General features: G+C 39.1%; 1 protein-coding gene and 1 long non-coding RNA gene across 2 annotated transcripts in view; both read right to left on the bottom strand.

Moving 5' to 3' along the window:
* The window catches only part of LOC125780990 (uncharacterized), a 74,056-nt gene that overhangs the window by 9,883 nt on the left and 37,716 nt on the right, over positions 1-26,457 (bottom strand). The gene's annotated exons all lie outside the window — the stretch shown is intronic.
* The window catches only part of akt1 (v-akt murine thymoma viral oncogene homolog 1), a 66,638-nt gene that overhangs the window by 9,883 nt on the left and 30,298 nt on the right, over positions 1-26,457 (bottom strand). Inside the window, exons 3-10 of the mRNA XM_022672583.2 lie at positions 16,263-16,391; positions 12,898-13,009; positions 11,954-12,080; positions 10,534-10,665; positions 9,853-9,918; positions 9,131-9,199; positions 8,892-9,017; positions 6,146-6,274 (exon numbers count right to left, since the gene is read on the bottom strand). Coding sequence (XP_022528304.1) covers positions 6,146-6,274; positions 8,892-9,017; positions 9,131-9,199; positions 9,853-9,918; positions 10,534-10,665; positions 11,954-12,080; positions 12,898-13,009; positions 16,263-16,391 — 890 coding nt within the window. The remainder of the gene's footprint in view (positions 1-6,145; positions 6,275-8,891; positions 9,018-9,130; positions 9,200-9,852; positions 9,919-10,533; positions 10,666-11,953; positions 12,081-12,897; positions 13,010-16,262; positions 16,392-26,457) is intronic.

The following is a 26,457-nucleotide window of genomic DNA, read 5'->3' as shown; positions in this document are numbered from 1 at the left end:
ATCACAATGACGATGCTTAATTGATATTTCCTGCAGCTCTAGATCCATCCATTCATCCATCCATCCAAAATTAAGGAGATAAAGTTGGAAGTGTTGTTTTCACAATTGCTTTGTCCATCACAAAAACACACACAAAGCCTGGTTACTGACAAGTCTTCTCTTCCCAAAGAGTCTATTCACTTACTTTTTCTAGCCTGCACTGTGGAAGTTTATGCATTATTAGATTGGACTCTAGAGACTTGGATAACAATCAAAAATTTCACCTGCTAAGACCCAGCAGCACTAAGGGGTGGCCTCAGTTCACTTTAAGACACATGCAGTCACAAACTATTTGTGGCCTTTCATTACAGACTGTTGACAGTTAAAAAAAGGAAGGAAGAATCCGCGTGAACTGGGATATCCGGCTTCAGTGACTGGTGTCAGGTATGGCTATAATGGAAGAGAGCTCAGTATGGAAGGACTGAGGTAAATCTAAGAAAAGAAGCACAGGCTGGGGAGGAAACAAAGAGAGCTTTGAGGTACTGCGGGTTAAGTGAGGCAAACGTGGAAACTACACCCAAAATAGGTACATAGATAGCCGGCTAAGTATTACATATGATGCTGGTGTTTAACAGGAGAGGATGGAGGCGCATATGCATGACAACAGAGAAAAGCCATGTGACCTGAAGAAGTGTGTGGTGAAGTGTGTGTGTGTGGGCCTGAAATATGCACAAGAGTACTGTGAAGTTATAGGTTCTGCTATTGGTTCTGTTTAAATGAGTAAGTTGCATCACAATTATTATTATTTTTTATTTATTTCTAATTCTCCTCACATTTTCTCCCAAATTTACATGGCCAAATCACTAGTGATGCCCCGACTCCAGGAGGGTAAAGAAGACTAGCACACGCCTCCTCCGACACATGTGAAGTCAGACTCCGCCTCTTTTAGAACTTTTACTGACGCAGCATTGCCTAGTAGCATCACAGCTTAATACATCAGCTCACAGATGTGATGTGGGGCGAAAGTGCAAGGCCAATTGTGCTCTCTCTCAGGGCTCCAGCAGCTGATGGCAAGCTGCATGACTGGGATTCGAACCAGCGAACTATCGATCATAGTGGCAGAGCCTTAGCCCGCTGGATCACTCAGAGCACTGAAGTGCAGAACAAATTTTCAATAAAAATACTAAATAAAAAACTGAATGTAACTGTATATAATTAGCATTTAAAAGATTTTAAAAGTATTTTATATGAGCGTGAAAAAACTAAAGTCATGTGACCTGACAAGTGCGGATGTGTGGATGCGTGCCTGTGGTGTGGTGAAGAGTGTGTGTGTGTGTGTGTGTGTGTGTGTGTGTGGGCGTGAAATATGCATGAGAGGACTTTGAGGTTATAGTAGGGGTACAGTGAGGTTGAGTGTTTGTATATGGGTAACACAGCATGCATATGCCCCCTGTGTGTGTATGTGTGTGTATCTGTGTGTGTGTGTGTATGTGTGGAATCCCAGCACAGCCCTGCCTGGTTGAGTGAGCAGGGCAACCTGAACACTATGCTCTCTGAGGGGGAGACTATGTGGTCAGTGGTAAGGTGAAGCCGGCGCGCTGCTTGGATTACTGGCTGCTCTCTATTTCCAGCGCTGCTGTCGTGTGACTCACAGAGAGAGAGAGACAGAGAGAGAGAGAGAAAGAGAGAGAGAGACAGCTGGGCCTGCAGCTGCCCCCTTATATGTAGAAGAGCGACACAGCTGTGGAGCTGCCAGGAGCCCAGGAGCCAAAGCTCAGCCCTCACCCACGTAAGCATGAGCCTGACTGGGCTTACATGGTTACACCGGCCCCCGGGGCAGAGAGAGCGCGAGAGCGAAAGCGCGAGAGAGAGAGGGGCAGAATGAGAGAGTGACCACTGAGACTGGCAGACCTGGTTACTCAGAGAGGACAGGCTGTGCTCTAACCGTGACCTCTGAGTGGTGGAGACAGAAGTACACAACCTAATGGAGTATACCCAAGTGTACGCTTCAATTAAAAACAGCTTCCAGTGCGAAATAGTCAAACACAAACACTGTGCACTGATCTCACAGACAGCAGGAACTTAAAAGACATTGTGAAACATTTATGGCAATGAATTTGTAATTACTGAATTACTAAATATTGTGGATTTCATCTTTGCTAAAAAACAAAACAAAAAAAAACAAGCAAACACTGGTGCTCCCGCTATCACCAGTGATACCCCAAAACCAGGAGCATGAAGACAATTAAATGCATCCTCCGACACACGTGAAGTCAGACTCCGCCTCTTTTATAACTGCTGCTGATGCAGCATTACCGCAAGGAAAGCGCCGCAACTCGGTTCTGATACATCAGCTCACAGACGCAGCCTTGTGCTGATCACCCTAGGAGTGATCAGGGGAAAGAAGTGCGCCATCTACTGTACCCACCCAGAGAGAGAGCAAGGCCAGTTGTGCTCTTTCAGGGCTCTGGCAGCTGATGACAAGCTGCATGACCAGGATTCGAACCAGCGATCTTCCGACCATAGTGTCAGCGCTTTAGTTCACTAGACCACTCAGAGCAAAAGTGTATAACACAAGTATCTAACGGAATACTATTTCATTTTATATTTGTCTAAAAAACAAATCATAAATATTGGGTATCGTAAAAAATATATATATTAAATACAATATTTCTACAGATTTGTTTTTTTTTACCACTCTTAATTTATGATTTAATAAACAAAAAGATGCACACACATCACAAGTAAATGAACAGAGTGAATGTATATTATGAGATCTGCGATTGGTCTATATTTTTTTTCTTCGCCTTTACATTTCCAACTTCCATTAACACAAAAGGCTCTTCCTTTTCTGCATGTGAGCAAGCAGAACTTTCCTATCACCCTAGACAGTGAACATCTCTGGGTGAATCATCTGGACTGACCATTTCTCACTCCATAACTCTCAACCCATCTCTCTCTCTCCCTCTCTTAGTTTCTCTCTCTCTCTCTCTCCCCCTCTCTCCCTCTTTCTCTCGGCCGGTGGAATATTCCCAGACGTAACAGCATTCCAGAGCTCCACACACAAACAACAAGGTCATTGTTTACAGCGGAACAACCTGTAACACTGCCTGGACGGCCCTCTGGAGAGGCCACCCGGTCGCCATGGCAACGCCCCCTGAAGTCTCCAGCGGTGGGGCACCGTTGTCATGTCAACAGTATCGGGGTTGTGGGGGTGTACCGACGCTAAGAGAAAACAGGGGGGAGGGGGCTCAGGTGAGCGGATGTGTGGGGGTCTGACAGGTGTCCGGACAGGTTTCGTGCCATATAATATAGTACCATATCAACCACCCCTAATTATCACATCAGGGTACTACTTTTTACTGTTTTTAGAAAAAGAAATGAAAAAAATATAATATCACATACATTACTTGCCATTACCATCCATTACTAGCCATTATGGTCTCGAGAACTGTTTGTGTTTGGACAAATGTATTTATTTTTGCTAACAAAAACATAAAGGGCAGTACTGAGGTTAGAATAAATAACTAAGGCTATGTACATATATAGTAGAATAAGTAATTGAAATAATTATCATGATGGGTTTACTTAACAGAATGGAATAAATAAATGGAATAAAATGATTTAAGCAGCTAAACTATTGCTTCTTATTAAGTGTGGGCTTCTGTGTTCTATGAAGAAAATGTTTTTTTATAGACTTTAACACTACACAAAAAAGCAGGTTTTTGATAGGTGAACATGTCTTCAGATCCCAGAGTGGAAACACCTTTGGCTGCAATTACAGCTGCAAGTCTTTTGAGATATGTCTCAATGAACATCGCACATCTGGATCCTCATATTTTTGGCCACTCTTCATGGTAATATTGCTCAAATTTCGTCATGTGGGAACAGTTGGTGACGAGCAAATTCCCAGCCTGGCCACAGACTCTCAATCAGATTAAGGTCTGGGGTCTGACTGGGCTTTCTAAAGCATTCAGTATGTTAATGACACTTTGAAGGGTGAACTTTCACCCAGTCTCTTGTAGGTTCTTCTTTGAGAACTTTGAGACCTGCTCTGTATGAGCTTGATGCTACCACCACCATGCTTCACTGTGAGTATGGTGCTCTCAGAATGATGACTAGTGATTGACATGTGAAAAGTTTCTCCCAACTGTTTGAAGGAGCTCTTTCAAGCTCCTCTACAGTTATCCTCTACAGATCCTTATTCTCTTATTATCTTGTCACTGAATTCTGGTAGGAGGAATTCACTTCAAGAGAATCCATACTTTTTTATCTCACTGTCTTCAAGCCTTGAGTATTGAAATATAAATATAGTATTGAGTATTGACTTTTAAAGCTGGGTCGAGAGGGGGTCTGTCCAGGGGTACTTGACACCTGTCATTTTAGTGTGTGAGGTTTCATGGGTAAATTGGAGCAGCCTGGTAATGCACACAACATTTTGGGTGACATACCAGAGTTCAAAAGAGGACAAATTGTTAGTGCACATCTTGCTGGAGCATCTGGGACCAAGACAGCAAGTCTTTGTGATGCATCAAGAGCCACGGTATCCAGGGTAATGTCAGCATAACACCAAGAAGGACCAATCACATCCAACAGGATTAACTGTGGACGCTGAAAAAGGAAGCTGTCTGAAAGGGATGTTCGGGTGCTAATCCGGATTGTATCCAAAAAACTCCATAAAACCACGGCTGATCAAATCACGGCAGAATTCAATGTGCACCTCAACTCTCCTGTTTTCACCAGAACTATCCATTACCACAATCAATTATTGTGCTCTATAAATCATAATTAGACTTTATTTTTAAAGTAATACTACAGTAGCTAAAATAATGGAAGTAATCTAATCTATGGAGGCATCTCCAACCCCGATCAGACAGGAAGCATGCAGGCCAGCTGTGAGCAGGCGGTTCGTCTGTACCCAGAGAGCAGCTGGGACTGTGATGGTCAGTCCTGCTCACGCCAGGCCCTGAAGCTCACGTTTCTCCAGGCTGTGGCGAACCCATCTCCCAGCAAATTCCAAAATGGAGGCTAAAAACAACGAGCCCGCAACTGTGTCAACACAAGCACTGTTCTCCCGGAAACATTCCTCAGGCTGGAGGTGGACAGACACACACACACACACACTTACTTACTCACTCACACACAATACTGTATCACGTTACTGTCAAAGTGCCATACCTGCACGCAATGGCGAGCGCCGTGCCACACCCCAACATTCCTGCCCTCTCCACTTGCCCTCTGCATCTACAGACGGCGAGTCTACACCTCAGGCTTTCTGGCAGGATAAATCATTAACTCTTAATGAATCCAGAACACAAAAGCTCTGCTACACTCCCATACAACGTCTACTTCTTAAAAACCTCTTTCATCTTCAGAATCACCCGCAGCCACCAACATTTCAAAGTAAACTGAGAAGGAAAAACAGCAACGAGACTTTAATTATACCACAGTTAGTTCCGACCCTGCAATGTGATTGGCTGAGAGGCGTTCTATGAGTGACATTATCAGCCGGTAATGCACCGTAACCGAAGCTCTCCATGTATTACTCCACCACATACAGGTAATCTAGCAACAATGCAGCGCTTACAAACCAAATACAAACTAAATGCGATGTCATTATACAGCACTGGGAGCTGCTGGATCCTATAGAGGCACAGTGCAGAAACACTAAGCCATGTCTCCAACAGGCAGCACTGGGCAAAGACGCAGTCCCACAAATAAATAAGCCCAGCGATTCAAAAATACGCATTATTACACACATTATCAGCAACCAATAAAATAAAAGCTTAAGTACATATTTTTTGTAGTTAACAGAGTTTTTTTAGTTGAACGTAAGGTGGACCCTTGTAATTCCGCAGGTCTTGCCACTGGCCAAATGGCCGATAATAGAGGCCACTGCGCTAGCCTAGCAACGATGCGGCGCTTACAAGCCAAACAGCACAGCTACAGAGCAGCAAAGTGTTTATAACCAAACAGATCGTATGGTCTCCTCCTCCTCTTTAACAAAATCAAAATCTTTCAATAAACAGTGATAATGAAACTGTGGTATAATCGCAATAAAACATTCTCATGAAAGAGAAAGGATATGATCTCATCTGCATGAATCTGTAAAACTGATGTGTTTGAGTGTGATAAAGAGTGATTTAGAGTGTGTGAGTGCCGGTACCTCAGGAGCCAGATACTCTGGAGTTCCACAGAAGGTCTTCATGGTGGCCCCGTCCTTTATGCCCTCCTTACAAAGCCCAAAGTCTGTGATCTTTATGTGGCCATCTTTGTCCAGCATCAGATTTTCCAACTAAGGGAGTCCGAAAGAGAAAAGAAAGAAGATATTTGAGATACAGAGAAATTCTATCCAAGAAAAGAACTGACTATTCAGACTCTGTGGGTATCACCAGTACTTCTAAAACTTCTAACAGCAGGATGGATGCCAGACAATTAGAGTGGTATACTATTTAAGTTAATATTGATTTAAGTTGTATTATCTTTACTTGTGTTACTTTAAAGACAGTTTATTCTGAATATCTTAACTCTATCACATCCTGCATCAATTACAATCATTTAGTTTATTTTTTTTTTATGTTTTGTTGCACAGAACACTAATTGAGACCTGTTGTCCATCAGAATAGATCATGAACCAGCCAATGAAACAGCACTACAGAACAAATGAGGCAAAGTAATTAAAGCTACTTCTTTGTGATTTACAACACTTTTTTAATTCTTATTCTTAGCATTCTTAAATTTTTCAATCACTGGAACATAACTCTGTTATGTTCCAGTGATTGAACGGGTTAATTCATGTTTGTAAATTATTACAGAAACACGCAGGAGTCTGATATACTCATTTCAGAATGGCAAGAGCGAATAGCGGTTAATGTTAATACTGTTCCAGCACTGCTAGCCTTGGTTAGCAGCAGGCTACAGTAATAATACCCACCTCTGATCAGCTATAGAGCTAGCGCTATCAGCTGCTAATGCTAATACTGCAGGAGAACTAAACTGCAACTCCTGTTTAAGTGGCTTTACTGCTCCTAACAAACTGACTGGTAAAATTCATACATAAAGAGCACTGGATTTTAAGGTGCACTGAACATTTTTGCCAAGTTAAACATGATCAGTATGCAGATTGAACCAGATTAAAGATTAAAGATCGAACTCCCTCTGTTGCTGCACGCAGGTAATGCGATTTATCTTACAGCCCTAGTTTGCAATACTAAATAATGCTACTCTCTTCTGAAAATCGTACTTCAGCACAGTCTGGACGAGATTTCTCGAAATCTTATACCTTGCAGAAGTTAAAAACCGTGATTAGACCTTTTCCTAATCTCTTCGCTTGGTTTAATTTAGCTTTGTTACACACGGTAGACTTCAGCAGACTGGATTTCATTTAAGCAGACACGGAGAAGAGCAGCGAATCCCTTCAAACTGAAACTGATATATGACGATTCTGATTCTGTAGATAGTGATGAAGGAGCAGGGGGCACCTCTGGCCCAACATAGGTAATGAGTAAGCACTCCAATTGTGTGTGTGTGTGTGTGTGTGTGTGTGTGTTGCAGGGGTTTGATATCAGCATGTCCTCTCTCTCTCTGGGGCTGCTAAAAGTCACCTGGCAGCTGTAGCTCACACGTGGCCAGAGGCCCAGGCACACCAGTCAGCAAAACTGCCCCATCCTGCTACACTGGCACTTTCACAGCAACCTTAGCAGCCTCAGAGCACAGCTTACAGAGGGGGGGGGGGGGGGGTAGAGAGATGAGGGTAAGGGGGGAGAGATGGAGGGAGAGAGAGAGCGAGAGAGAAAGAAAAACAGATAGAGGGAAAAGGAGAGAGACAGTACAGTATAGCAAGAAATACAAGAATAAAGAGGGGCCATTCCAATGAAAAGGTGCCACTTATTAAACTTTTTATTATTTTTTTAAGTTTAAAAGCAAGTTCAATAATTCCTTTGATTTTCTCTTAAAAGTCCTTAATTTAAAGAAATGCCTGACCGCATGTTCAAATAATAACAATGATATTTAACACTCCTGTTACTTTTTATGTTATGAATTAAAGTAACAGGACTGAGTTTTTAGCATAGAATTGGCAAAAACTTAACTTAGGTAACAGGACTGAGTGTGAAGATTAAGCTCCTCAGTCATCGTTACAATAAGATAAAAGACAAATATACAGGAAAAAAACTAATGATGGTCTTCCTATAGTTTTCAGAAGAACCAGCTTTTGTAATTTCCCGTTGTAGATGTGACTTCCTGTGTAGAATGTTCCAGATGTTTTAGATGATCAGGGTTATGTACATTAACTTAAATATTATGGATTTATTATTAAATATATATATATATATTTCTAAAGCATAGATGGGATTTGGAGTCACACAACAATGCAAATAAAAACTACATCTCTGAAGGATTTTAATAATTATAGTTAAAGAGTGGTATCAGTATTCTAATTACATATCTTACTTTTGGAATTAGGTAAATGTACAAGACACTATGCTTAATAATAAAATGTAATTAAAAGTTATTTTGTGTGCACATTAATTAATACGTGCAATTTTTCAATTTTCTGGGGACAGAAATGGCATCGATTTGAGAGAGAGAGAGAGAGAGAGAGAGACACACACACACAAGGGGTGATGCTAAAAGCCAAAGCTGGTGTATAATAGCACACAAATTAGTGGCAATTAGTGTTCTCCTCCAAGCGTGTTTAGTAGTTCAGTAGAAAAGAAGTGGGAGGGCCTTGTTGTGATTGGAAGAAATGATTGAAAGAACGATTGAAATACTCAGAAATAAACAGTCACGGCTAGTGCTGGGTGGTATGGCCAAAAATGTATATTACAGTATTTTTCAAGATTATGACACAGCTACATCATGGAAACCTGTTGCATTTATTAAATAATGATTATCTCTAAGACTGTCTTCACCTTCAGATCCCGGTACACCACGTTCCTCTCAGAGTGCAGGTAGTCCAGCGCAGACACTATTTCAGCACCATAGAACCGCGCCCGATCCTCGGAGAACACCCGGTCCCGCGACAAGTGAAAGAAAAGCTATTGGAAAGAGAAGCGACATGCATTTATGCCATCCAATCGTAGGCTAGTATTTTAAAATAGCTAACAGTTCAACCGGCTAACATACGATCATGTTATTCTCATTCACCTACCTCTCCTCCGTTTGCATACTCCATGACGAAGCAGAGACGATCATGTGTTTGGAAGGAGTATTTCAGCCCCTGAAAAATTTGAGAATTGCAATTTGCAAAGATTATACAGAAAAACATTCTATTCCTATTTAATTTCAGCTGGTTTTCATTCCGGCTTCTCATCGTTTAATAAAACCCCTATCCAGATAAATCTCTCCATCCAGATAGAAAGAATCTGATTGTGATTGGATGTAGAGAAGTATAAACATACACATAACATTCTGACTCCTTATTGGTTTATACTGTGATCCATCACACCTGCACACGTTCTGCCCCCAACTAAGCTTCTTTAATATATTTACTTTGTTCTGTAAAATGTAAAATACATTCATTTTTAATGGGCATATATGCAGCTGAAAAACTAGGGAGAAGCTTAGTGCATCCCAAATTATATTATAAACATTATCATTTTAATATTTTAACATTAAAGTCATTATGACTTTCAGAAAAATGTGTTTTAGGGAGGGGGGGTAGTGCACTATAGACTCTGTGGGTGTGGCCTAAGCTTTTCTTCTTAATGGCTTTATTATTTCCCCTTACATTACTTTTACATTTTTACTTTAAGTAAAAGAGTAAAAGTACTGATTTCAAAACAACTTCAATCCCACAGACTGGAGAGGAGACTGAAGAAGCACTAGAGGGCTGTGTGTGTGTGTGTGTGTGTGTGTGTGTGTGTGTTTTACCGTCAAGAAGGGGTGTTTAGAATTCTGGAGCACACGGTTTTCAGTGAGTGTGTGAGCCACTTCATCCTGAGAGACAGATGTCATACAAATAATTATTGTTCTTTTAAAACCATTATTTTATTACAATACAATATGACAATACAATACAATGATATTATGACAATACAATAATTCAATTCCATGCACAACTATTTTTAGGAATATTTAGAAATGTGAAACTAAGATATGAAATGCTTAAATATCCTTAACACATAAAACATTAACAAAATCACTTCGAATCCCAGTCATGCAGCCTGCCATCAGCTACCGGAGCCCTGAGAGAGCACTATTGGCTTTGCTCTCTCTGGGTGGGTACAGTGGGTAGATGGCGCTCTCTCTTTCCCCTCATCACTCCTAGGGTGATGTGGATGAGCACAAGGCTGCGTCTGTGAGCTGATGTATCAGAACCGAGTTGCTGCGCTTTCCTCCGAGCACTGTGATGTTACTCGGCAATGCTACAGCATCAGCAGCAGTTCAAACAATTTGCCTGCATTGCAGTGATGATGATGATGAGGATGATTATGCTAAAACAACATCCTGAAAGTCCTAAAAGTCTCTTACATGATACCCACTCAGAATACGACACCACACCACTACATTCAATTCCATTCCCGTCACATCATATCACACACCCCAACTTACTTTTGCTACTATGACTTCCTTCTTAAGGATTTTCATGGCGTAGTATTTCCCTGTGGCCTTCTCCTTCACCAGGATGACTTTGCCAAAAGTGCCTTTCCCAAGGAGTTTGAGGTATTCAAAGTCATGCATAGTCTGAAACGGCAAAAAAAAAACAACGCCAACGCGTCAACAAGCGGGCTCTAACAATAGTCTGCAAGAAGCTGCGTGAGTTATATTTGGTGACAAAGCTGCTGTGCTTAGAACACTCAGGTATTTACACAACATCTCCATTCACACTCACCCCCAGCCCACACCAGCCCACACCACACAAAATACACATACACATGTTTGACCTCTGAAACTCAAGGGCCTGAAATCGAGTAAGAAAATAAGAAAAAAAGAGTTTATGTGCAAAACAGACAGACTATCTAGTTCAGCAGGGAACCCACATGTGTGTGAGAGAACACACCGAGAGGGAAGTGTGTTATGTTGTGTGAAACACTGTTGTAACATAATGTGGCATAACGCTTCCCGCATCTGAGTCACGCGAAGCGCCTGGAGTCTCAGGGGTGTAGATGTTTCTCAGCAGGTCAGGGATCACTCTGTGTATTCAAAATTTAGAATAAATATATATATTTTTAAGTCTCATGAAGGTCCTTCTCTCCTCAGAGTACCATGGAGGTGGAGAAAAGGAGAATACTTGATTATAAAGCTTCCTGTTTATACTAGTGCATCTGGAAAAATTAGAATATCAATGAAAAGTTTATTTAAACTTTATTTCAGTACTGTATTTTTATAAGGTATAAGGCAAACCGGATTATAAGGTGCACTATTAATGAACGTCTATTTTCTGATCTATTTTCATACATAATTTATTATAAGGCACATTATGAGACACTAGTAAGGAACAAGGGAGTAAAGCGAAGCTATATAATAAACAAAACCGTAATTCTAAATAATAAATAAATAAATGTTTTAAGTTAAACAAGCGCTGGATGTTAAACTACACAGATTTCTCTCCTGAAAACTTAGATTTCCAGATTTCCACTAAGGCTAGCTGCGGTTAGTGGCTAATGCCGCCAAAAGCGCTACATTGAGGAATCCTGTGTGTTTCAGTAAACCAGAGCGATATTAGCTTATATTAGCATGTAGCTTGTTTTAATATGGAAAACACACAGATTATCGTCCGATATACTCACCTCTGAATGGTGAAAGTAGCGCTAGCCAGTGTTAGCAGCAGGCCACAAGGCTAATAATACTAATCACATCTGAACGTGGAAAGAGCTAGCGCTTAGCGGGTAATGCTTACACTGCTCTAATTTCAAGACTCGTGCTGGAAAACTAGTTAAACTGAAACTCCTGTATAACGCTGCACTTCAGCGAAGTTTTGTAGTTAGAACTTAAGCGTTTATTTATTTTACTGTTGATGATTATGGCTTACCACTTTGTGTCGAGGTTTGGTCAGATACATCTCCATGTCCATGGGGTCAGGAGAGGAGTCCATCATCTCCTCCTCTTGTTTCTGCAGACTGTCCGCCACAGCCTGGATGGCTTTGATCCACTCCTCCCTGCAGAAAGGAGCTTAGAGTTAGATACAAGTGAAGAGAACACACCCGTAATGTACACTTATTGTAAAAGTATTTTTTTTTTTATTTTTGAAGCTGCACCCAGAAGAAAGTGTTGGGATTGCTATAATATTTAAAAGGAAGATTTAAAAAAAATAGCAGGAACTAAACAAAATAATAAATCAAATATTTCGACTGATATGATAAAATCTTATCATATTTATTTATTGAAATACACATAGACAAATAATATGTGAAGCATGTGTAACATAATAGGTCGGACGTCTTTGCATAGACTCCACATAGCCTGCCTCCTGGCACTGACTGCTACACCATGCTGAGTCTATGTATATGTCTATGTAATGCTATTATCAGTACAGTGATGGCGGCGCTCGGAGCTGAAGCAAGTAGCGTTATAGGATGGAAACAGTGGTGTTTAATAAGCTTCTTCTGCACTTTTAAAGTTATTAATGCCTCTTTTTAAATGGCAGGGCTCTCCGGATTCTAGTAAGGAGGTGTGGAGCTATTTTGAGCTGAATAACGTAAAAAGTGTAAAAAGTGATTTATCGGGGGAAATTATGCCCCGTATCACCCAGTCTGAAGGGTTTTGGACAAACTGTTAAAAATTGTGAGCTATTCATCAAAGGTTAGAACTTTTTATCATGTTTTACTACAATAAAAGCCCATTTTACACCAGAGTTCTCCTTTAACGTGACCACAATATGTTAATATCTTAAAAAATGCAGAAACAGCCCTATTTATCACAGAGAAAAGTTACTGAGAAACAGAAAGAGAGAGAGTGTGTGTGAGTGTTTCTGACCGTTCCTCTGGGGTCTCCACATGGAAGGTGCGCTCAATGACAGTGGTCCACTGCAGGCAGCGGATGATAAATGTGCTGGGCTTGGGCCGCTCCGTCTTCATCAGCTGACACTCTGGACATGTCCAGGGAGAACCCCATGAGAGAAAGAGAGAGAGAGAGAGAGAGAGAGAGAGAGAAAGAGAGAGAGAGAGTGTGTCATGGCTACAGTCATTTATCTTTATCTCCATTTATCTCCAGCACTACATTAAACACACATGGTGGGGAACCTCCCCAGTCAAGCTGCACCGAGAACAGGTGCACTATGGGAGTCCACGGGTGTTCAGTCCAGCTTGCTTTGTACACAATGTCTGCGTTCTATTTAAACTCTCTCTCTCATCTCATTCATCTCATGTTCCGCCATTCATTTTAATATTAGACCTACAAAAGTGTTCAGCAATAATACACATAAAATGGAGAGTATCATAAAAACGAACAAGCAAACCTTTTATGACCGTTTTCTCTTTAACACAAATGTAATAGATCAGCTAAACGTTAGCTTAGAGTGTGAGGGTACAGTTCTTTTATCCTTCAATGTTCTCAGATCTCATTTTCACTGGCAATTATGTCATTTATCATTATTAAATGCAAATTAATCACTTTTTTTACACTATTTACAAATTTCTAAGGTTTCTAACATTTCAAACAAGGCACTGAGAACTTTGAAAGTGCACAGATACCATATTCAACACACTATAAGGTGCACTTAAAATGCTTTAATTTTCCCAAAAATCTTCATTGCTCCTTATAATCTGGTGTTCCTTATGTATGAATTCTATCAGTCAGGTATTAAGGAGCAGTAAAGCCACTCCACTAAAGTACAGAGTTATACAGGAGTTTCAGTTTAGTTCTCCAACACAGAGACTGGAGCAGTATTAGCATTAGCCGCTAACCGAGCTAGCTCTTTTACTGGTCAGAGGTGAGTATTATCTGACTGTATTCTGCGTGTTTACCGTGTTAAAACAAGCTACGTGGGACGAACCGCTAGCTAATATCGCCCTGGCTTACTGGAACACTCACGGTTACTCAGTGCAGGTTTGTGGTTAGCGCCTAATGCTAATGCTCCAGCCTTAGTGCTGGAGAAATTTTGGAATCTATGCTTTCTGTAAATCTAAGCTTTCTATAAATGTACTCAACCAAATAAACAGTTTTCAGAAGAGAAATCTGTGTAGATTAACATCCAACGCTCGTGTAACTTTAAAAAGAAAGTCTTTTTTATGACAGTTTTGTTTAGCCTTACTTAACTTTAGATTTAAAATATATAAAATATATTATATTGTTTGCACACACAGTACCTTAAGCTAATTCTCCTGGCATGCCATCTTTAAATTAAGTCACATAAATAATAGTTTAATTAATGGAATAGATTTCTTTGCATGGGCAATGCTATGCCCCTATCTCTAGCATTGTCTAAAAGTGCAGCATTTCAGAATGCTGGGGGTTACCAGAGGTGGACTATTCTATAAAAAGTTTGTCCTTTTTTTTTACGTTTCTCTACACCCCAAGTCCATTTCACACCAGATTTCTCCTTTAAGTGATGTTCCTGTGGATTCGTGGAGATTACCTTCCTAAAAGTAAAAGGTAAAGTCATGGACAGATCTTGTCTCATGAATCGACACTTTTGTGTTCCAGGTGCTTACAGAGGAGAGTCCAGCAAAAACCTCACATCATCAGCAGTTAAAAACCAGCACTCCGGTCTTTTTGGTGGTACAAAAAGATCAGCAACAGCAACTAAACAAGAACAAAAAAAAACAAAAAAACATGACTTGTGCTTTTTGAAGCCACACAGCACAACGGTTTTGAGGACCGACAGCTTGTTGCGACCCCACCAGAGCCACATTAGAAGACATATGTGGAAGGAGAAGCTGGATATGGAGCCATTTGTGGCGGACATGGGTGGGTGGAGGGTTGTTTGACATAAGCTGCCTGTCGAGGAGATGGAAGAGCTTTTTGGAGGCCACCACTGAGATCCAGCAGGGATCATCAACAGCCCCCGAACGCCTCACGCCGCACCCTCTGTCATCAGCGTATACCAACATCATCAGCGTTACGCCACTGACTGACTGACTGACTGCCTCCGATGACGGCTGCCGCTGCTGCTGCGGCTGCTCTGCTTTAAAGCCGAGATAAATAATGAGAATCAGCCCCCTAATAACGACTATAACTCACGAGTGTCAGGGAGGAAACGTTTCCTTTAACAAACAATACGGCTGTCTAATTAGCCTGTTCAATCATTTAAGTGGCTTCTGGCAGGGATGGTGGGGCGCCGTTCTGCTGAGATTAGAGGGAGAGCGTGAAAACTCTGTTCCACTCTTAAAATCTTACAGTTCTTCAGGTCAAAAATCTAAAAATCCATTTAAAACCATCAAAATACATGCAAAAATGCAGATGTAAAAGGTGCCACAAACCATGGTCTGATTTGTCTGCTCTGTGAAGGCACTTTTCTCAACAGTTCGGACTTTTAGACCAATCACAGGAAGCTGAAGATGACTACAATCTGCCATTTAACAGTACAGAGACAAAAAAGAACCAGTGTTCTGGTTGGTTCTTAAGCTTGTAACTCATGTACTGTATTTTTCACACTATAAGGTACACTTAAGATCCTTTAAATTTCCCAAAAATCATCAGTGCGTCTTATAATCCAGTGCGTCTTATGTATAAATTCTATCAGTCAGGTATTAAGGAGCAATAAAGCCACTCTGCTGAAGTACAGAGTTATACAGGAGTTTCAGTAAAGTATCTCCAGCACCAAGACTGGAGCAGTATTAGCATTAGCGGCTAACTGCAGGCTAAAAAGATCTGTGTGGCTCCATATTACTTGTATCTACAGATGCATGAATACTGATACCGGCCTCAGGATACTACTATACGATACCATGCTCATCTACAAAATTCTTGAAGCACTCCACACAGCCGCTGTTAGTCCACCTTAATGGTAAAAAGTTTAAGGTATCCTAGGAGAAATGTCCCATTGTAGAAAACAAAATGCTAGTTCAACTTGCTTGAAAATGCCTTTCTGTTTTTTTCCCCAAAAGTCTCATGGGACTGATTAATGTGGTCCTGATGTCACATGATCACCCTAAAACTAATATCTATTTTCTATACATTTTATTTCTTAAAGAACATTAAAAATAGCGAATACGCGAATGCTGACATTAAACAGAATGTGGATAAACAGCAAACAAACGTCATCATTGCCAACTGACAGAGACAGCAAACTCATTTGTATTAAAATCAATATTATATGAGTCCCATATTTTATATATATACTCGTTTAGCTGGGGTATCACCTTTCCCACAGAGCTATGGTATCATGCTGAGATACTCACGTGCCACAGAGAAGTTATTGAGGGGAGTCTCCAGCTGGTCCACATCTTGTGGTCTCTCCTTATACCCAATAAACGTACCGTCATTCTTCAGCAGGAAATACCTCGGCCTCCACGTCTTAATGTACTCTCCTGCGGATCAGAGAGAGAGAGATTTAATACGGGGAAAGAGGACGTTCATATTGAAGTGCGGAGTAGAAGTCAGCAGGTTTATGGGAAACCTATTTTTTGGACATTTCAAGACAGAACTGCAAATATCGACACCAAAAACACCAAAACACAATTCATATTAGAAAGACCTACTAGAAAAATAAATAATTAGGTTAGTCAACTAACACACAAAGTGAGTTAATTTACAATATCAGGCATTATTTATTGGATATCTTACTAAAAAGTCCACCTGAATACAATCTGATTACTATTCTTTCAATTAGTCGATTAATCAACGATTATTTCTTTAATGTCATCCATCTCTAAAAACGATAGAAACAGCTAAACATGAGATTTAAAATGCATTTAAATGTATTTAAATAGGATATATAAATCACTTTATACAATTTAATGATTAAATATGTATTATATCTGTTGTGCTTGGGCAAACAAGACAAGACACAAACTAAGTTTGTGAGTAACTAAACTATGTCAGTGAGCTATTTACCCATCTCCCATTGGGCTTATGTCCCTCTGCACTTTGTGTAATGCGGAAGTGTTACAAATGATTATACCAGAGTTACTTCAGACCCTGTAATGTGATTGGCTGAGAGGAGTTCTATGAATGCCGTTATCAGCCGGTAATGCACTGTAACTGAAGCACTCCATGTATTACTACGCCACAAACAGGTAACCTAGCAACGATGCAGCGCTTACAAACCAAACAGAGCAAAAAACAAGCTTCTCCTCCTCTTTAAGTCAAAATTTTTTAATACCAGTGAAAATAGTATTGTGGTATAATCGCAATAATACACTCAAAGTTCGTGTTTTAACATGTAATATTGTCCCTCTTGTGTATTATTGCTGAAACGATTAGTCAACAATAAATTTGTAAACAACATAAATAGTCAACGTCGTCAATTATATAGACTAATTGTTGCAGCCCTAATCATGAACACATTTTTTATAAATGCTATATAAAATGTTCTCACAGCTCCGTACACAAAACTGCTGTCTTTCACAGCAACAAACATGGAATTCTGCTGAAGACTAGAGGGAGACGGTGCGCCAGATGTTGCAGAACGTGAAAAAAAAAAACAGGGAGGAAAAAGGCTTACACATCAGGAAAAAAGGCCCAACCGAAGCATCTGCAATGTGTCGGGGAAAAACTGAGAGCGGAGAGAAGTTGGAACAGCTCTCGGAGATAGCGAGAGAGTGAGAGAGAGGAGAGAGAGAGAATAAAGCAATTCATTTTTAATCACGGTAGAGGAATATTAACCCCATGCAGCGGCGGAGCAAGCTGTCCTTAATTGGTCCATTTCCTCCCTCCACTTTAGTCTGGATTGGGATCAGTCAGAGCTGACTGCTGCCTCGGCGCCTCCCTGGAGTTCGGGTCTGGTCCTGCTGTGACGGACCGTTCAGAGAACCGAGCCGAGGCTGAAGACTGGACTGACGGGTCAAAGCTTCCTCCCATTTGTCAAAATGTAAAGCAATTACAGCTTTTATCAATAAAATCAATACATGATTCCAATCAGAGGTTCAGCCTGTGAGAGCACAGCTGTTTGGACTTAACAAAGTCAGATTCACTACTAGTGAATTTATATCAGCAAAACGTCTTTAGCAGAATAAAATTCATAAATCACTCTGCCCAGCCAACGTATGTCCGCCTTACAAAGAGTTCAGAAATCCTACGCGCATCTCCACAGGTAGTCAATAAAAATCAAATTTAATTTTTTTTTCTTTCCAGACAAAAGTCTCATGTAACTGGCTAATGTGGTCCAAATGTCACTTGATCGCCCTAAAACTAAATATCTACTTTTTTATCCATTTTATTTCTTATTTGGAAAAATAATATTGTCATTCTGTCAGAACAAAACTCCAAATTAACAAATTAACACAAATAACAAATTAACAAATTGCACTCCTGTGCTTCTGATAATGCGGTAAGTAGGTATACAGATACAAAAATACACGTAATCATACTCTATTGTGGGGGAAAAATGGCATCCATGCATCCCTGATGCTGTGTTTTTACAGTAGAAGGTGTTAGTGTTAAGTAAAAATTACACTGTATATTTAATATCGAAGCGATTAAAGCTATACAGGAATACATGTGAAATTATTTTGTCAGGTCAAAGCTGCTTCCACTTTGTCAAAAGATAAAGCATCAATGGCATCAATACATGGAAGATTAAAAAAAAACTGAGAAAAAAAGGAAAATACTACTAGTGTAGTATAGAAAATATAGTATAGTATAATCTAAAAAGCATCATGAATATCTTTATTAGTGTTAAATTAAACAGAGGCAATAAATGGTAACACAGTCTATAGCAGAGCTTGTATAGTGTACATCAAGGGCATCAAATTCAGCTAACAGAGGGCAGAAGAGCTTGGTGACATTCCCGCTCAAACACATCTGATTCACAAACACATCTGATTCAAATGATTCACCTGCGGTTGCCAGGTGTGGAAGGTGTATTTATGCAGGACCGTCACCAAACTGTTCTGGACTCCATGGTCCTCCATGGTTAGAAGAAATGCATACAGATGTTCGCTTCGTGCTTGCGTTGCATTATAATAAGCGTTAACCAGGGAATGCATGTGATTAACTTAGAAAAATCTTATGCATTAATTTTTTCTTTTTAATGCATTAAATATTTAACCCATTTTAACCCCAATGTAATGCTATAATTCACTCTTTCTAACGAGCATGGTGAAGTTTAAGCATTTTCTTCAGCATTTTTTGTGATATTTATTGATGTAAACACAATAGCTACAGCAGAAGGTTACTTTTTATTTATTTTAGTACATAGATTAAACCCTCATAATCCCTTTGTTAGTTAGTTAGTTCATTTCTTCCATTCTTTAATAAACTGGTTTGCAATTGGCTGAACGTGAAGGAGAAGTAAGCTGGACTACAGATTCGAACCAGCGATCTTCTGGTAATAGCACCAGTGCTTTAGACTTTAATATGAAAAAGACAGAAAGAGAGAGAGAGAGAGAGAGAGAACACATCCGCTACCCATCCCCGTGCACTTAACGATTCTCAAATTTGCAGCAGATGCCCAATATGTTATTTCGGCAGTTGCCATTTTTCATGGCAGCGTGGAGGGGAGGAGAACTTGTTCTGCAGTGTAAGGATGTTTTACTACTATGCTGTCAAATCTCACATTTAAACCCACCACCAACAGCCTGATAACAAGAGCGTCAGTGCTTCCAAGTCCAACCCACTCTGGACAGAGGAAGTGTTCTAGATGAGTAGAGTAGAAATTAAACCTGATTTTTTTAAGAGATCAAATTATAAGTAAAACATTTATCTTTTCATCATGACAAGACCATCACAAATCACCTTTACACTTAACAAAATACCATATCCTCTCAGAATCAACACTGCAAGGTGGCCATGCACAATATTCACATCATAATGTGCAGCAAATTTAATTAAAAGATTAAAGATTTTTTTGTTGCTATGTACAAATGGAAAAGTTTTTAATAGTGACTTGCGAAAGTATTCATATCCTTTAAACTTTTTTTTTCACATTTTGTCACCTTACAGATACTCACTTGTAGAGATGTGCCATATCGTATCGTACATAATAATATCGCCAACATTTTTAAAAATCGCCAACAATATTATACCCTGAAATAGGGTGCCATATCACCCACCCCTAATTATCACATCAGGGTACTACTTTTTTTTTTTTTTTTTTTTTTTTTTTTTTTTTACTGTTTTTAGCAAAAGAAAAATTCACACTGTTCTCATTTCCCATCATTGACTTCTGCTACAAATCTGATTAAATTCTTGTATTTTTTAATATCTCAGTTAGGGGTGTGCCATATCATATCTTATGCAAAAATTAAATTGAATTTTTATTAAATATTTTATTACAGTATTGTATTCTTAAAATATATTTTTTTAATTCAGTATTTTGTCATATCGCCAAGAGTATTGTTATCACGTAATTACCATGAAATATTGTGATATTTTATATCCCTTCTTACAATATATTGAGAATCAAAGAATCACAGTATCATGATACTGTCATTGCAACACCATATTGTGAGATTCCCTGCGATTCCCACCAAATTTTAGAACTAATCTCTCTATTTCCCTGCAGTAACATGGTTTTGCAAACACCTGAAATATTGTGATATTATATATTTTAGATATTGTGAATTTAGGGCCACATCGCCCAACTCTAATGCCAACTAAACAGACAGTCAGTAAGACGCTGTTTTATGATCCTGACAGTTTCTGACTGAAATTATATTTTTAATGTAATTTACAGCCTCAATGAGGTTCATTTTCCCAAACGGCTCCCAAAACTGATCTGAAACTGGGGGCAGCAATTCAGTCAATTCAGTAAACATGATTAGAAAGCCGTTACAGACAAGAGTCCAACAGACCTCCGTTTGACCCATCTTCCCCCCCCCCCCCCCCCCCAGCCAGTCCACCTCCTCTCCTCCCTCCCTTTCTTTCACCCCTCTCTCTTTTCTACAGCAGCCAAGCGATGCCGGGACAGTATGTACACGGTGCGCACCGTACACCGGGTGATGAGGTCAGAACCCAGAGGTACGTCACACTGTCCCTGAGCTGGGGATACCAGAGCAACCCACAGCGGAGACGCCGGAGCTGCTTACAGCTCGACCATTTAAATTGACTAAAAAGCAGATAATTATTTTTTTTTTCATTTATTTTTTATTTTTTCCCCCCACCCAAGCCTTACTCCACACTCCAACCTAAAATCCCTCCCTCACTTATGACTGTGTCTCTACTAGGGCTGCAACGATTAGTCGATATAATCAACAATGTCGATTATTTAAATTTGTCAACTACAAATTTCATTGTCGACTAATCGTTAATTTTGACTAATCAGTTGTCTACCAAAATAATCTTTAGTTGCAGCCCTAGTCTCTACATGGACAAATATTATTGAAACATGTAACACTGCTATAAATATGAAATACATAAATGAATAAGTCCTACAAAAAAAAGGCAGACCAACAAACAGTTCAGTCATTTGCATGCTGGTTTAAAATGAATGGTAATGACATTGTCCTAAAAATAACTGCAATAAACAATATTATTGGCATTTTAAGACCGTTTCAAAACACTGATATTGTGGTAAAACAGTAAGAGGTGTAAGAAAATTATGATGCAGTATCGTATTGTATCACAATATTTTTTCTGTATAATTTTTTTCATTAGTTTACATGTGAAAATTGGTGGCAGACAGCACTGTTTTTTTCATATAGATTTATTTGCAATATAACTGTGTTTTGTATACTATGACAGTTTTTATATTGAACGAAAACACCATCATATTGTCTTGCTTACAGTATCTATATATACATATATATATATTTATTTATACACAAACATGCACATGCATGCACACGCATACCAACTTTTGACTGGTCCTGGAAAGACTATCTTTAACAAAGTTTGCACACTGGCTCATTCACATTACTAGACTTTCTTTTATAAGAAAAACACGGGTGCGAAGATGTACTGACGTGCAACTGAGTACACACCACTGAAGGACATGCTTTACACATGCATTTCTGGGCAAGCTGAGAGAAACAGAACTATTACTGAATTGGATAGAAGTATGTGGACTGAGGGGGTAGAGTAATATTCACACAAATATGATTTACTTAGGCAGTGTGTGTATTTCACAGTACGAATGAGAAGTTGGAGCTTCAGAGACATAACTGTGTGAATGGGAGTGTGTGTGTGTGTGTGTGTGTGTGTCCTCAAAGACACAGTGTCCAGCTCTTGTTGTCTGCCAGTCTGGCTGACGCACACTGCCCACCGATGTTGGCATGGCCTGGCATTTTGCTGCATGTCTCTTGTCTTTGATGACGTGCAATGCCACCCAGCTAGACACAGACACAGACACACACACACACACACACACGATTTAAATGTTATGACTGATCAGTGCATTGTTTATATTTACTTAACAATAATAATAATAATAATAAGACGTCCCTGTAATTAAACCCAGTTTCCAAATGTTTGGAAGACTGCACTGCTGTGGCAGCTAAAAGCTAGCTGTCTGACAGGCACAATTCTGACTAGAGCAACAATGCTGAGAAAATACTTTTGGGTTATTTGATGTACACCATGTTGAGAAAAGTAAAGAGAAAAGCAGAAAATTTAATTGAAACTTACAAAAAATGTGTTTGGTATTTGATTTTCTGCCAAATGTTTAATTCATCAATGTCCTTCTAATGAGCTTGTCAGTATTTATAAAGTCCTACCAAATACAGAAAATAAAAATATTACACCGCAAAGCCTGTGAATAAAATAATAAAATAATAAAATACAAACTACATTCTCTATGGACGACTATAGAAACTATATAAATCAACAGTACTTCATTTTCAGTCACTCAAGTTGATTTACTGCACAAAACCCACACAGTGTAAAACACTGCCACTGAAAAGTGCAGTAAAAGGACAACCCTGCAAGCAGCTCATATTTACTACACTCGCTCACGCTCGCTCGCACGCGGTCACGTGACTCGGACGTGCCCACCACATCCGCCTGACCGTCTAGCCATTTCATTCACCTTCCCTTTTACACAAACCAGTTTCTAATAAAACTGCTTCTGTGAACACTGCCCTACTCACCACCGCAACACTCACCCGCATTTCCCCTTTCACACTCGCGCAGCTTCCACTTTTACACACTCGCCTCTCCGTTCAGAAAAGCACAGACCAGAAACAGAGCATATAAACTATAAACGCACTGTCCCTCACTGTGACCACGTTTTAGAAACACGAGCACCATCAGGACTCCGAGTTTGGGGAGTCCGAGCCATTTGATTTTGAGTATTTGCCGATACAGAATCTCAATCCAATACGTTGGAAATGCAGTAAAAAAAAATAAATAATAAAAAAATAAAATAAAAATAAAAATAAAATAAAAATAACAAAATATCAGAAAATCAGAAAAAGTACAGAATCAGATTTAGACTGGCAAAATGTAATTCTATTTATGTTATTATTTGATTAAATATGTATTGCTTAAATTTTCACGACACTAAAATCATAATTCATGTTTTTTTAAATAAAGGTAGTTCCCTGTGTGGTGTGGGTTAGGCCTGGCATATTATTTAGAATAGAATACAGAATACATTAAATGCTTTTTTTAAAATTTGATGCTTTGAATTTTAAAATTAAATGCACTGAGTTACTGAGTTTAATTGGGAACTTTAATGAGAAAAAATATAAAAGCAGTAGATGGATCTAAAGGATTAGCGTCCATGCTAGCATACTCAATAAAGGATTATATAAACGACACGCCCACTTTCCCAGCCTACCAATCATCAGCCTCTTGTGCTACCTCAATTATACACCCACTCATAGAAATCGAAAAACATCAGTGATCTGGATTACGACTATTGAAAATTGCGTGATTAACCCCAATTACCAATCATATATTTGGATCGGGGCATCCCTAATAAGAGCACATCAGAGACTAAAGGAGAAAAACACTTCATAACTTTTCATAGTTTCTTCCAAAATTAAGGATATTAAAAAAAGTGTGTTTCCTGCTTTTGTTAAAGTATCATCCAGGAAAGACTTTTTACTAAATTTTAGGATTGCTGTGAGAATTTGATTGCATTTAACTAGAATGTCAGAAAGTGTAGAAAGTCTTGGATGATCACCACCCCACCTCAATCATCCCAAACGCTCACTTTGAGTACAAAAAGTACTCATCGTAAAAAAAAGTACTGGATGGATCATCATCATCATCATTACTCAATCATGCCCAGGTGTTATGCAAAATTCTGTCTCCGTACCAGAATCTGATCCCCTTTAAATTTAAGTGCAGACGCATCACACAGCAGAATGAACGCACAGTTACAGACTTATATATGAATCTTCTTATTTCTGTAAATAATCTACAGTCACTGTAATTTGTTGTTCCCACACTGCTGTGTGACATGCACGCACAGGTAGGGGAGTCAGATTTCAGCACAACACCAGTTATTTTTGTTCTTCTATTGTTTAACATGGCAGTTCTTTAAGATTTCTAATAAATGGTATCAGTGCGCTGGCGCAACCATCCCTGCAGTGTCTAATTTTATTTATTCTAAAAACAGAGTGGTCTGGTAGGTTTTGGCAGAAGGCAAAGCTCTGGGACCTGAAATGATTTAAAGGTGATGCTGAGTTGATTTAATTTCTCGCTGATCAGGTAAGATATTTTTTGACTAGCTACTAAAATAGTCACCCAGGCAATCATTGCTGGGATTGCTGTGGATTTTGTGAATACAATACAGGTATAATATCTGTACAGCAAATAAACTGATTAGCAAGCTAATGGAGTTTTTGCTTCTGATGTTTAAAACATCAAAAAATATACAATGTTTATCCTCACTTTGTTTTTTTGTTAACACAACCTCTATGACCACTTTAATACATGCCTGACACAAGTGGAAATTTTAGAAAGGTTAGGGAATGCCTGTTATACATACAGCTCTGGTTCTTTTGATTTTACTGAATTGAAAACCTCTGGAATATAATCAAGAGGAAGATGGATGATCACAAACCATCAAACCACCAAACTGAACTGCTTGAATTTTTGCACCAGGAGTAAAGCAGCATAAAGTTATCCAAAAGCAGTGTGTAAGACTGGTGGAGGAGAACATGATGCCAAGAAGCATGAAAAAAACTGTGATTAAAAACCACCAGGGTTATTCCACCAAATATTTCTGAAAGCTTAAAACTTGTCATTTCAGCCATTTCTCATTTTCTGTAAATAAATGCTCTAAATGACAATATTTTGATTTGGAATTTGGGAGAAATGTTGTCTGTAGTTTATAGAATAAAACAACAATGTTAATTTTACTCAAACATAAAACTATAAATAGCAAAATCAGAGAAACTGATTCAGACACTAAAGTGCTCTCTTAATATCTCTTTATATCTCATAAAAAAAAACTGATTAACAAAAAACATATTGTTGCATCTCAAAGAAATCGTTTAGATTTTTCCCATTTTTTAAACTGCTCTCTACACTGCGAGAGTCTAAATTTAAAGTTTAAAACCTAAACACAATGCTGATATGCTGATAACTATATTAAATTCGTACATCTTCTAAATATATTTCCTTCACCAATCAGAGGTTTGTTGGGCCTGATTCGGGAGTGTCTAAAATTTGTACAGTGTGAAAACAAACCAAACCAAGGGGAAAAACACCCCAAGTAAATATACTTATCAACTAATTCAGATGATAAAAAACAACTACAGGTGTGAAAACACACTTAAAACACAAGAAGAAACAACTGTTGACTAATTTACTAATTGGAAATTTCATGAACAGATTAGTTGACCACCATAATAACCTTTAGATAAAGCCTTATTCACATTAATAGGTGATGATAGTTGGCCTCAACTCCATAAGGGTTAGAACAATCAAAAACCAAGTGTCTCCATAGAGCAAATTAATCAAACTATGGTTTAATAGACCAGTTCAAACAAGGTAAGCATTAAAAACCCCCATCACTTTCTCAACCATCAACAGGAATTCTTAAAAAATGTCGAATTTGCACAAAATTACGTCTAAAGAATAAGCCCAAAAGTCCCATTCAGTCTGTGAGGTCAGTTAGGGACAGTGTGATAAGGGGACTTCTCCGCTATCGAGCTGACCAATCACAGAAACACTTCACCACAAGCAGCGCAGTGTCTTCCGATCAGAGATAGTTCGATTCTCAGAAACAGGAAACACACAGAGAGAGCTGAGCTACATGACTGCTGCTGAGATAACAGAGTGCCATCTTTAGCTCTGACACCATGTTATATATGGGGTCATCTAAAAACCACTCACTGATTTCAAGAAACTTTAGAGAAATAAAGGGAAATTTAATATATTGGCGACAAAAACACAATAGGAAAAAATCGAGAAACAGAGATAGAAAGTTAAGACGGTAAGTAATGATCATTAGGGCTGAAAAACAACAGCGACGGCACGCTGGCGAACACAAGCAAAGAGTGAAAGCAGAAAAGCAATAAGCATTTTTGTGGTGATCATTCA

Source organism: Astyanax mexicanus, chromosome 14, assembly GCF_023375975.1.
Source record: "Astyanax mexicanus isolate ESR-SI-001 chromosome 14, AstMex3_surface, whole genome shotgun sequence".
In the NCBI taxonomy this organism is placed as follows: Eukaryota; Metazoa; Chordata; class Actinopteri; order Characiformes; family Acestrorhamphidae; genus Astyanax; species Astyanax mexicanus.
The sequence above is the reverse complement of the archived record's forward strand: the minus strand, read 5'-3'. Positions and strand labels throughout refer to the sequence as shown.